Here is a 12,554-nt window from a genome sequence, read left to right as displayed (position 1 = left end):
GTAACCCATACTAGAAACCTATGCAGTTGTCATTTGTTTGATGAGCATTTTTTAATTCTTGATAGTGTCAAAGTTTTCGAACATCAAATTTGTCAAAATGTATGTTATGTATAAAGGAGTCCTATTATAGTCTTGTTAATTAGTAATTTACTATTAAAGAGTATTGATTTTATCCTCTTAAACACTCATGTTTAGTTTTTGGCACTTATTTTTTGACTTCCGAACGCTATCAAAATTAAACTTTTTGACATTTAAGAATTTGTCTTAAAGATTGAAAGTTATTAATAAATGAGTGTGTTTGGATAGGATATTATAGGAAATAATATTTTGAAAAAATAATGCAGCACTTTTTATGACGTGACGTATGTAAAACAAAAAAGTAATTGAAAAGATAATTAAAAAATGTGCTTTTGATGCAATCAAATAATTTTATGCAAATAAAATCATATCAAAATAAATCCAATATTTATTTAGATGAGGACTTATGAAAATCAAAAAGTAAATTCTAGCAGTCCTATTCTAACATTTTTGTAATAAATTTTGTGAGTTAGGGTTAAGATGAAATTTGGGTTTCCAAAAAAAGAATAAGAAACAATGAAAATTGTTATATCTCATTTCAAAGTGAACGGCTAGAGATTTTTATCTCGTGAACAGATAAAGTATTTCGAAAAGACAACGAAAAAAAAGGCGTTCACATTTTGATAAAAGTACTTTTATTTGGTGCTACTAAATAAAGTTTAGTAGACATTCATTTTCGAGTTGGTCAGTGATTGATAATTTGGCTGTTAAAATGGATCAATAACGTATGAATGACAGCTTTAGTGGAGAAATTTTAGAACAACAATAGTGTCATGATGCACATTTACATTTGACAATCATACTTCTGGATGTTGACAATGAGTGGTGAAATTATGCATGCAAAGCATCATGACAACTTTAGCATGGCTAGCTGTAACAGCAATTGATGGATCTCCTTGTATCCGCCATTGAAATTTCCAAAGGGAAAAAGAACCTAAACTGCAAAATTAGCTATTCTCTATTATCTTTTTACCCTCTATAATAGTGTTTATTCTGGCATATTAATCCATTAAAAAAAAAAACACTTCTCTATAAAAGAACCACGAAGGTAGTTAGCATGTAGGTGCCAACATTATGATAAGTATTTTTTTTATTTTAAAAAAAAGAAAAGACTATACTAATAATTCAGAGAAATGCTCAAACAATGGAGCTTGAGATTTTCTTGTGAAATCCCCAGCTTGTTACCATTAGGTTAAACACATGTAAATGTCTTAATTAATAAATGATCTTTTGGTTTACAAAATTTCTCATACAAGGATAGAAAGAAAAAAGGAATTAATTGATGTTTTTAGATAAAGTGACAAGAACTTTTTAATAGCAATTTTGCACATTTCAATAGCCAAAAAAGTTATGTTTTATGCCCTTTAGCATTCATGGTTTTTTGATGGCCAATGTTGTTCAAGAATATTGCAACAAGAAGTAATCTCACTTCTTAATTGATAGTGCTAAATTTTACAATATAATTATCTCTAAATTAAAACTCTGTGCAGTAAACAAACAAAATAATAAGTTTACATACCTATCCTTATTGTCTTCAGTCACTTGCATTAAGTAAATCACTCACAAAATATAAAATTCAAACAAGAAAATTTTCTCCTCTTACTTGCTATTTCACCATAACATCTCACACCATATGGAAAAGAAATAGAAAATAAGTGAACTGAACCGTAATTCCTATAGAATTTGGGGATTAAGGTGGCAAATCTCATGCTACTTTACTCCTTTTGTCCGGGAACGAAATTAATAGCGATTACCCACAAAACCCGTTAAGAAAGCGCCGCTGGAGCCGACGATATTTTGACGACACGTAATTAAATACTTCGAGAAATTGAACTAGCCGTTAGCAGTCTCAAAATTCAAAAATCTAATAATCAGTCACTCTCACTCTCAGTCTCACAAATCAGATTTAGCTTTCCTTTCTCTTCCTTTCTCTCCATTCTCAGTTTCTCGCTTCCTCCGAGATTTGCTCTGCTTAATTGGATCCAGATTACCAAAGCAATCAGCTCTAATTTTCAGGTAAGTTTCGGGATTCTTTTTAGTATTGCATTTCCTCAGATTCCTTAATTTATCAGGCTAAAATTTGCTTTGGAACATGTTTGATAATTTCCTCCCAAATCCGGTTGTATAATTGGAAAGTGTAATAGTTTCCAATTTTTCTTCTGGTTTACCGATCGGGGGTTAGAATTTAGGGTTTTGGCGCTGCAAATAAATACTTTGAGAAATGTGTGCAATTTTAATCACTTGGTAGCAGTTAGAAACAATTAGAACTAAGTATGGAGATAAAATGATCTCAAAATTAGGAATATTTCGTAAAAATTGCATATTTGTAAAGAAATTTTTAAATTTATTTTAAGGAGATTAAAATCAGGACTTTATCTACTTCTTTATACTAAATTAATTTCAGATTGGATCATATTCAAACTAGAACGTTACATATTCAGATAATCGGGTAGAGATTAATAAATTGGGAAATTCTGCTAAAAATTCTGGAGGAGGGGGGATTTTTTTTTTGGTTTGGGGGGGGGGGGGGAGGGGGTGAAGGACTTGGAGAAGTGGAGATGAAATCTTTTTCAAGATTTGGTGGATGCTTTTCTAGGGTATGTTATAAGATAATGAGGTCCTCAATTTGGGTGTTCACGAGGTATCTGAATTTGCTGGTTCAAATTGGTTGAAATTGCTTAGTCTACATGGATTAACAGAGCTCCTATGCTTCAGAAATCAAAGCTAATGACACTGTCCCTAAAGATTAAAGATTTGAAAAATTGATTAATGCATAATGTCTTCATTAATGGGCTGTTCAATTTTTAATCTTATATTCACTATGATTAAGGTCATTGGATTGTGCACTGTACCAGTTGTCCATTGGTCCACTTCACTCAGAAGCCAGTTTTACTGCTTAAGCTCCTTGGGAAGAGACCTTTACCTCTTGAGGTGAGGCCTTGACCTCTTCAAGGACTACTATAATTTCTATTCAAGATGACAGTTAAAACTCCTGGCACACCTGCTTCAAAGATAGACAGGACCCCAGCAACCACCCCTGGTGGTCACAAAGGAAAGGAGGAGAAAATTGTTGTGACAGTGAGGTTGAGACCACTGAATAAAAGGGAACAATCAGCAAAAGACCATGTAGCATGGCACTGTGTTGATGATCTCACCATTGTCTATAAACCAGCACCCCAGGAGCGTGCAGCTCAACCAGCCTCATTTACATTTGGTAAGTCATAGCCTGTCATTTTGTTCAGCACCTATTCATGGCGTTTTGTAAGTTGAGTCGGACTCTTCTGCTGTATATCTTTTTTTTACTCCTTCTGTTGTATATTATGTAACATTAAGTACGGACTAATGCCTTTTGATAAACTTTCAGATAAAGTATTCAGTCCTGAGTGTTCAACTGAAACGGCATATGACGGAGTAAAGGATGTGGCTTTGTCTGCTTTAATGGGTATCAATGGTAATTCTCATCTTCATATTCTTTCCTCCATCCATATTTCGTCACTCAATGTTGAGCGATTACCTATCATGTGTACTGCAGCAACAATATTTGCCTATGGACAAACGAGCAGTGGGAAGACTTATACAATGAGAGGGATCACGGAAAAAGCAGTCAATGATATCTATATGCATATTTTGAATGTAAGCTGTGCCAAAAGTCTGTCGCTTTGGCGTATTTATCCTTTGAGATTGCATTTTTTGTCTGGACAAGTAGATTGATATTATTTATACTTTTCTCAGCCACATACCTTATGCTGATGTAATTGTAAATTTTGACTTTTTCACAGACTCCAGAAAGAGAGTTCAGGATAAAGATATCCGGATTAGAAATTTACAATGAGAACGTAAGAGACCTTTTGAATTCAGAATCTGGCCGTAATCTCAAACTTTTAGATGATCCTGAGGTAATTTGATGAGAAACATTGGCTAACTTTTCTTTTCTTGTACTTGGTTGCTTTCGGAATCTTCCCTGATGCATTCCATTTTATCCTCCTACAGAAAGGAACCATGGTTGAGAAATTGGTAGAAGAAACAGTGAATGATGATCAACATCTAAGAAGCTTAATCAGTATTTGTGAAGGTAAGTGCATCTAAGGCTTTTGGCACAAATTAGTTGGAGTCCTTCTACCTATCAAATTAAAGGTGTGGAGTTCATATTTGTAAACAATTTGCAGCGCAAAGACAAGTTGGTGAGACTGCCTTAAACGATACCAGTTCAAGATCACACCAGATAATCAGGCTGGTATGTAGTGGCTTAAAGTCTTTTCCAGTTTTTGGGCATCAATATAGTTAGACAAACTCCTTTTCTGTCACTCACTAAAATTCCTTTTGATGGTATGCAGACAATAGAAAGTACACTTCGTGAAAGTGCAGATTGTGTCCGATCCTATGTTGCTAGTTTGGTAAAAATCCTTGCTTTGGCTTTTATATATAAAATATGATTTATTGCAAAGCCTTCATACGAATCTTTTATTTGTCTCTGCAGAACTTTGTTGACTTGGCTGGAAGTGAAAGAGCCTCGCAGACAAATGCAGATGGTGCTAGACTTAGGGAAGGCTGCCATATAAACCTTAGTTTGATGACTCTTACCACCGTGATCAGGAAGTTGAGGTAAAGATCTCCATACACTATCCTAGAAGATAGATGATATGATTGTGTGTCTAGTATTCCTAAAGCCACGTTCTTTCTTATGCCAAATCTCTGGCAGAAGTAATAAAGTATTGTAAGTTTCATATTCAGTTTGATACAATCTCTAAGCATGACTGGGCCTACACAAACCCAATACAATCTGTTAGCAGGACTGGACCTACACAAACTCACATAAGATTATATTTTCCATCCCTGTGAAATTTGTAGGATAATTGCACAAACAATAAATAATGCTAAAAGATAATGTGAATAATTATTATTATATCTAAGTCACAGTGTAAATAGAAGCAATACAGTTTTGCTTTTTACTTTTCATGTGGGACAATTGAAATCACTACTACTCTTGTGATTGCTCCAGTTTGCAATTGCATTTATGATATAAAATTCACTTGGCTTACCTTCTTCAGACCTTGACCAATAAAGGGCCAATTGGGAGTTTCTTATACAGTTCCTTAAGTGTAAAGGGTCTGATGGAGTTTCTACGTTGTAAAGGGCCTTCACTCCTCTTTTTGTATCTTTTGCTGTTTTAAATTGGTTATCATGCATGTTTTTGAGTTCTCACTAAATGTGAAGTGAAAAACTTCTGGTCTTTCCATGATCTTATTTGCAGTGTGGGAAAAAGAAGTGGTCACATACCCTATAGAGATTCAAAGTTGACTCGCATATTGCAACACTCACTTGGTGGAAATGCCCGTACTGCCATCATATGTACTCTCAGTCCAGCATCTAGTCACGTAGAGCAAACCCGCAACACTCTCCTGTTTGCTACACGTGCAAAGGAAGTGACAAATAGTGCACAAGTTAACATGGTAACTCGAGAATCTGTTTACCTATTCAGATAAATTCAGAAAATTAACTGTTTTTGCTTTGTTCTTTTCTTTTCTGGAAATACGATCTTAAGTTTCTTCGAACTTTCTATCAGGTGGTTTCAGAAAAACAGCTGGTTAAGCATTTGCAAAAGGAAGTAGCCAGATTAGAAGCAGAACTACGCACACCTGATCCATCTAATGAGAAAGATTTTAAAATTCGTCAGGTTCATCATTGACTACATCTAGCTTAGTATGTGTGCATTTATTTTGATCTTAAATGTTTATCCTGTCATACTTGAACATGGCTTATGCATGTTGCATTTAGATGGAGATGGAGATGGAGGAACTGAAGCGCCAAAGGGATCTTGCACAATCAGAAGTAGATGACCTGCGTCGAAAACTGCAGGATGAACAGGTCTGTGTTAAGTGTATATTGGTCTGTTGGTGTTAACTGTCTGTGTTTTTACAATTTCTATTAGTTCCTTTACTTATCATTCTTAAATCAGAATATGTTTTTCATTTGTGTATCTGGTCTTTACTTTTTCAGCAGCTGAAGCCCTCTGAGTCATCAAGCCCAGTTGCAAAGAAGTGTCTTTCATTTTCTGCAGTACTGTCTTCGAACCTTGACGGACAGGAGCCAGGTCGTCTTGATAGAACTAGAAATACCATGGGAAGGCAGACAATGAGACAATCATCAACTGCTCCTTTCACACTTATGCATGAAATTAGGAAACTTGAGCATCTCCAAGAGCAACTTGGAGAAGAAGCAAATCGAGCACTGGAAATACTGCAGAAGGAGGTAGCATGCCACAGGCTAGGTAACCAAGATGCTGCAGAGACTATTGCTAAACTGCAAGCAGAGATAAGGGAGATGCGTTCTGTCAAGCCAGCTCCCAAGGAAGTTGAAGTCAATAATGTTGTTGCTGTCAATAAGAGTGTCGGAGCAAACCTCAAGGAAGAGATAACTAGACTTCACTCGCAAGGAAGCACCATTGCTGATCTCGAAGAGCAGCTGGAAAATGTTCAGAGATCAATTGACAAATTGGTTATGTCTCTTCCTGCCAACACAGAACAGGAACCAAACTCTGAGAACTCGCCTCTGAAGTCCAAGAATCAATTGAAAAGGAAAAAGTTGCTTCCACTTGCTTCAAGCAACAGTATAAACAGGCAGAACTTCATAAGATCACCATGCTCTCCACTGTCGGCTACTCAAGATGTATTGGATAATGATATAGAAAATCATGCTCCACAATATGATGAAGCTCAACCAGTGGCTGAGAAAGAGACTCCCTCAAAGAGTGAAGATACTTCTTCAAAGGAAGGGACTCCATACAGACGTTCAAGTTCTGTTAACATGAGGAAAATGCAGAAGATGTTTCAACATGCAGCAGAAGAGAATGTTAGAAGCATCAAAGCATATGTTACTGAACTTAAAGAGCGTGTTGCCAAGCTCCAGTACCAAAAGCAACTTCTTGTATGCCAGGTATTTCCATTTTCAAGATACATTCTTCTTGAAATCTGTTTCTAAGTGAAGAAATGCATGACTGGTTAACTGAGGAGAGTTCTTTTCCTTGTCATCTATCCACAAATACAAAGATTAGTTTGATTTTGATCTACATATGTATTCAGGTACTTGAGCTTGAAGCAAATGAAGCAGCTGGATATGATTTGGAGAATGATGAAGGCATCCCTCCAATCCAAGAGGAATCTCCAGCATCTTGGCAAGCAATTTTTAGAGAGCAAAGACAGCAGATTATTGAATTATGGGATGTTTGTAATGTTTCCATAATTCATAGGACACAGTTTTACTTATTGTTTAAAGGTGACCCTGCTGACCAGATATACTTGGAAGTAGAACTGAGGCGTTTGACTTGGCTGCAACAGCATCTAGCAGAGCTTGGAAATGCAAGCCCGGCTCACACGGGAAATGAGCCCACAATCTCTTTGTCATCCAGGTTCTTTCTCATTTCTAGACATGGAATGTGGTGTTTTTACCTTTGACGATTGCAACATAGATCACACGTTGCTTTGTTGTTTATTGCAAACATTGTTCTTTGTTCAGCATCCGAGCATTGAAGCGGGAAAGGGAGTTTCTTGCGAAGAGGTTGAAGCGTTTGCCAGAGGAAGAAAGAGATGCACTGTACATAAAATGGGATGTTCCACTGGAAGGACAGCAAAGGAGGATCCAGTTCATCAATAAGCTCTGGAGGAATCCACATGATGAAAAGCACGTTAAAGAGAGTGCCGACATAGTTGCCAAGCTTGTAGGGTTATGCGAAAGTGGAAATATGTCAAAAGAGATGTTTGAGCTCAATTTCGTGCTTCCATCTGATAAGAGGCCATGGATTGTCGGTTGGAACCAAATCTCAGATCTTCTTCATCTGTGAAAGATAACAATTCCTTTGTGCAATTAGATTAGGGAATTATGTTCTTTTCCTGTATATTGATTTTGGAGACTCCTAGAATTTTGGAGTCTATTGGATTTGTTCTTGTTAATTACATGCTGCTGAATTCCATTCACCTTTCATTATTGAATTTGAGTGCACCAAGGATTTTTACAAGTTACTTTATACAACAGCAATGTTTACGTACCTAATTGATGAATAACAATAATATCCAACCAGAGAGTTAAGTGTGAGATTTTTCTGCAAGAGTCGAGGATATGGTGTGCAAGGACCCTTGTCGCCTTTTTTTTTTTTTTTTGGTAATTTCAAAAACCTCCCTTAAGGTTTCTAACAATTTCACTTAACATCTTTAATATTTTTAAAAAAATCACTTACCTCCAAGCAATAGACATTTACCAGAGAGAATGTATAACAAGTTAGTTCTTTGAAATAGACACATAAAATGAGCTTCAGATTCCAGTTACCACATGTGAGTTTCTTTCAACATACACTAGTATTAATCTCAATTGTCATTCATAATAATGACATTTTGACGCATACATATATGCTCACGAATTTGTACGTAACGCATGACTAATTTCAACACTTTGATATGGGGTCTTCTGTCACAATAATCGAAAATGTTAAGCTACATAATAATTGAACAACACACTTTGACTCTCTCGTTCTAAGTGAGGCTATTTTCTCTCATTTGAAGTGACAAAAAACAAAAAGCACATTGCTCATGAAATACGTAAAGAACTTATAATTAGTTTAATATTAGGGCAGGATAGGAGTTTAATTCTTAGTTTAATATAAGAGTTGGCAACGAAAATGTTGAACGAGCATTCTATTCGACGATCATGCTTTAGACTACACTGTATGAATGAAGCGAACGACACTTTTTGGACTTAGAAAACACGCCCAAGTAACAGGAGGCATGAGGGAGTGATTATGGGTTGGGCGTAAAAGCCCAGATCATAATTAGTGCAAAAAAGAGCGGGAGTCATATAGTTTCCTAAAGGTTTGCACTTCCTCGTATGAGACTGAAAGCTAAATCCTTCCAGGATTCGACTTTTCCCATGCAGCATCCTCTCTCTACATAATAATTATACATAAATATACAACATATTTATATGTGAAAGCAAACCTACAACAGTATAGCAGTAGGGGGATCCTGTGACATCGTATTTAGTAACCTTTAATGCCCGTTTGGATTGCCTTTTTCATGGAAAAAATACTGTAACGATTTGATGTATATGAGGAAAAAAAATAATAAGAAAATGTGATTACGGAAAACGACATAATTTTCCGGCAGAAAATGACAATCCAAACAGGGAGTTTGTATAACTTGTGATTTGAGATGACTCAGGCGTACGCATAAAAATGCGAATATTCCAAATATGGGTCAGTAGAAATTGATTCTTTGTCTCAAAACACGATCCGCGGAACAAGTTTTTGTTCAATTGATATCAAGAATTTTAATTTTAGTTATGTGCCGTGCATTCACAGTGTTATCAGTGTATATAAGATTTATTATTCAATAAAGAGCAGAGAGGAAATACCATCCGAAGGAGGAGAAAATTAATAAAACACAGCAGTTTGGCGAAATTCCATCTCTGCAGATATGAACGGATTGCAGAGCACCAATTGAGATGAAAAATTGGGTCACTTGCTCCTCCGTAACGTCCGGCTTCGAACTAGTCACCTAAAACGTAGCATAGAGTACAGATGGTGTTTGGAGGTTTGGTGGTGATTCCATCTACTTATGAAATTAGATATAGTCTTGGTTGTTTTCTTTGTCTGAAAAATAACGTTCTACTTGTGAAATATCAACTTTATGCAACTTTTTTTTTTTGTTGAATAATAACTTTATACAACTGATGCGTTGGGACAAGAACTTGAGTAGATTCGGTCTACAGGTGGGTCGAAAGGTACACAATTCGCCGTGTCATAAATAAGAATCACTTCACACGCTGCTCCTATTTCTATTCTCCTCCTCTCCTCAGTTTAACAATGGCTTTATCAGACTCTCAATTCTTCTTCTATTATAATTTCTTAAAACCTAATAAACATGAGGATGTATCTATTATGTAAGTTTTTTTTTTTCTTCAAATGGGCTCTGCCTTTTGTGATGGACTTACTTTTTGGCTTGTGGTTAGATGAACTTGTGCGGACATACGGGGAAAAATAAATTTTACTTCTTTCTATGTTTGCACTTATGGATGTTCTAATCATGGTTCGTCATCTCGGCCAAAACATAACCGGAACGATGGAAATCAGTATGATATTGATCTTCGAATCACAGATTTAGCTATATTCAAGATGACTCACAATAATTCGGTCGATATCAGACGAGTTGCAAGGTTTTGATGCGTATTTTTGATAAATCGGCGAGTTGGACTGAGTTGTATCGAATTGCTAAAGAAATTTGTTAATGCGCGTGGCAAACATTTTGTAATATATATTAGTGCTAGTGCACCATTGTACAAAAGATAAACACAGATGCATAGAGGCCACAACTGAGTGACATTATTGTGTGAAATACATCACAAAAGGCAATTGGGGATACTACTATTTTAGCTAGAAATTAAAGCTGTAAGATAGGGAAAATTATTTGGGAATTCCAGCAGGGGAAGACTCTCCTATATGGTAGTATCTTTAGGTACACTTGGGGATGGCAATGTTGCAAGCTTTAGAAATTTTCTGGGCAATGGGAGAGTCAAGAAAAGCTCGATACTTGGGGTCTGTGGCATACTTGCAAAAGCAAGGCTCCTGCTCCTTGATCTTAATACAGCAAGTTTGACTCACTTGTGATTTGAAAGCCGAAGCGCAAGGGCTCAGTTCATTTGAATTTGGGGTGCATGTTACTGCGATCGAGACATTTGGCTGATCAGACAAGAAGAGGACCAGCATGGCAAAGACTGCGAGGTATGATGCCTTCATTTTTGGTTTAGCTTTCTGAAGAGTGCGCTCTGAATTCGGTAATCAGAGTTGGAGGGGAGTTTTCTTGGATGAGTTTCGTTCATTTGCCTCTACTAATGCTCACCTCAATTTATAGATGAGTGAATGACTATCACATTCCCTTACAACTTACAACCCCTACCAAACTCCTCTCAAGAAAGGGTTAAGAGAGAAGACAAAATGTGTTGGATAGGTGGCTTCTTTTAATTCTTCTTTTATTCCACTTATTCACTTACCCCATGTCTAGGCTGAGGAGGCTATTCTGTTCACATTTATTTTAATTTGTTAAGTAGGTTAGAAAAATCATCATGTTCTTGGAATATATTTTTTTTAAAACATTGTCGAGGCATTGAGCATGTAAATGAGGAAGACATATTTGACTCCTTAATTTGTCCTCGATATCCTTTAAGATTTTCAGGCTTTCTGGGGCTTGGCCAGAAAGCTTTATCGATTAGTGATTTATCAGCTCCTGATTTTAATTTTTTTTTTGTAAAATTTTTTTTTACCACTTCGTTTCACTTTGATATTGCAGGTTATCACTCTTTCTGTCGTTTGGAATTAATATTTTTCTCACCTGTACTCCAAAGTATTGGCCAAGGTGATACAAAAGAAAGATGTTGCTACTACACAATTAATTATTGTTACTCTTGCATCCGCTGCCGGTAATAATTAATAAAATAGGGACCAAACTAGATTTTAATTGAAAAGTTGGATGCTTCATGCATTCAAAATAGTGGTACATCGTTACACAATTTTCTCACAAACACCATATGTGGTGTGCCATTATTCGCAAGCATAGATATTCTTTCCACAACACTGCTGAGTTGTGCAAGATAGATTCATTAACCATGCATACAGCTATATGTAGAAGCTATAAGATGCAAAGTCCCTCGAGAATAGGCTTTAATTCAGTCTCGTGTTTTTCAACACTTAGGGATGGGAACCCCACAAGTTTTAGCAACTTTCTGGGCACTGGGAGAGGTAACAAACTGTTTGAACATAGGGTTCTTGACGTACTGGCAAAGGCAAGGCTTCTGCTCTTTGATCTTGCTGCAGCATTGTGAACTTGGTGGGGAGGACGATCGGATTGCCCCAGCACAAGGGTTCAGCTCATTTGGATTGCAGGTTACAGCTTCTGAGAAGTTGGCTTCAACCAACAAAAGCAGCATTAGCACAGCACCAATTGTGTTGAAAGGCGATGCCTTCATTTTTGTTAGCTAGCCCTGTTGAAGGATTTTGCAAAGTTGATAGTTGATCGAGGCTTCAGTTTAGGTGGGGGAGGACTAGAAGTAGGGAGTTGGGACGAGATTCATTTGGGCTAAGTTGTTGAGCTCAATTTATAGGTGAAGTTAGCCTCCCCTTGTGAAAAAAATGCAAGGTGTTTAACTACTTTTGCATAATTTACGTGCAGCATTAATAAATATCCCATCAATGTGGTTAATGGTCATGCGAGAAACAAATGGTTACTTCGAATTTAATATTCTCCTTTGGTTGGTGGTGAAAGATCACTTTCAAAGTATACTGGGATGAAATAAGAGGCACCTGCTTAATTACCAATCTGATCTTGCCTCGTCCAAAGTATGGAATAATTTTATTTACTATGGACGGAGTTGCACGTTACTAAATAGTATAGTCATTCTAGAATTTTAAAAGTGTGTCTTCACAAGAGAATTTAATA

General features: G+C 36.5%; 1 protein-coding gene across 1 annotated transcript; it reads left to right on the top strand.

Moving 5' to 3' along the window:
- The first annotated feature begins 1,822 nt into the window (after window positions 1–1,822).
- LOC113741485 (kinesin-like protein NACK1) lies at window positions 1,823–8,063 on the top strand. Its single transcript, XM_027269018.2, has 15 exons — window positions 1,823–2,094; window positions 2,909–3,292; window positions 3,443–3,529; window positions 3,611–3,711; window positions 3,858–3,974; window positions 4,069–4,150; window positions 4,245–4,312; window positions 4,413–4,472; window positions 4,556–4,680; window positions 5,330–5,528; window positions 5,642–5,752; window positions 5,854–5,943; window positions 6,076–7,011; window positions 7,158–7,483; window positions 7,591–8,063. The coding sequence occupies exons 2-15, from the start codon at window positions 3,055–3,057 to the stop codon at window positions 7,913–7,915; spliced, it is 2,865 nt and encodes a 954-aa protein (XP_027124819.1). The 5' UTR covers window positions 1,823–2,094; window positions 2,909–3,054; the 3' UTR covers window positions 7,916–8,063.
- The last annotated feature ends 4,491 nt before the right edge of the window (window positions 8,064–12,554 follow it).

Source organism: Coffea arabica, chromosome 4e (genome assembly GCF_036785885.1).
Source record: "Coffea arabica cultivar ET-39 chromosome 4e, Coffea Arabica ET-39 HiFi, whole genome shotgun sequence".
NCBI lineage: Eukaryota > Viridiplantae > Streptophyta > Magnoliopsida > Gentianales > Rubiaceae > Coffea > Coffea arabica.
This window is presented reverse-complemented; position numbering and strand designations above follow the sequence as displayed.

Coding starts and splice junctions, on each gene's coding strand:
- LOC113741485 (XM_027269018.2), top strand. CDS start 3,055: ATGACAGTTAAAACTCCTGGCACACCTGCTTCAAAGATAGACAGGACC. Junction 5,753..5,853: donor AAGATTTTAAAATTCGTCAG/GTTCATCATTGA, acceptor TGTTGCATTTAG/ATGGAGATGGAGATGGAGGA. Junction 5,944..6,075: donor GAAAACTGCAGGATGAACAG/GTCTGTGTTAAG, acceptor TTACTTTTTCAG/CAGCTGAAGCCCTCTGAGTC.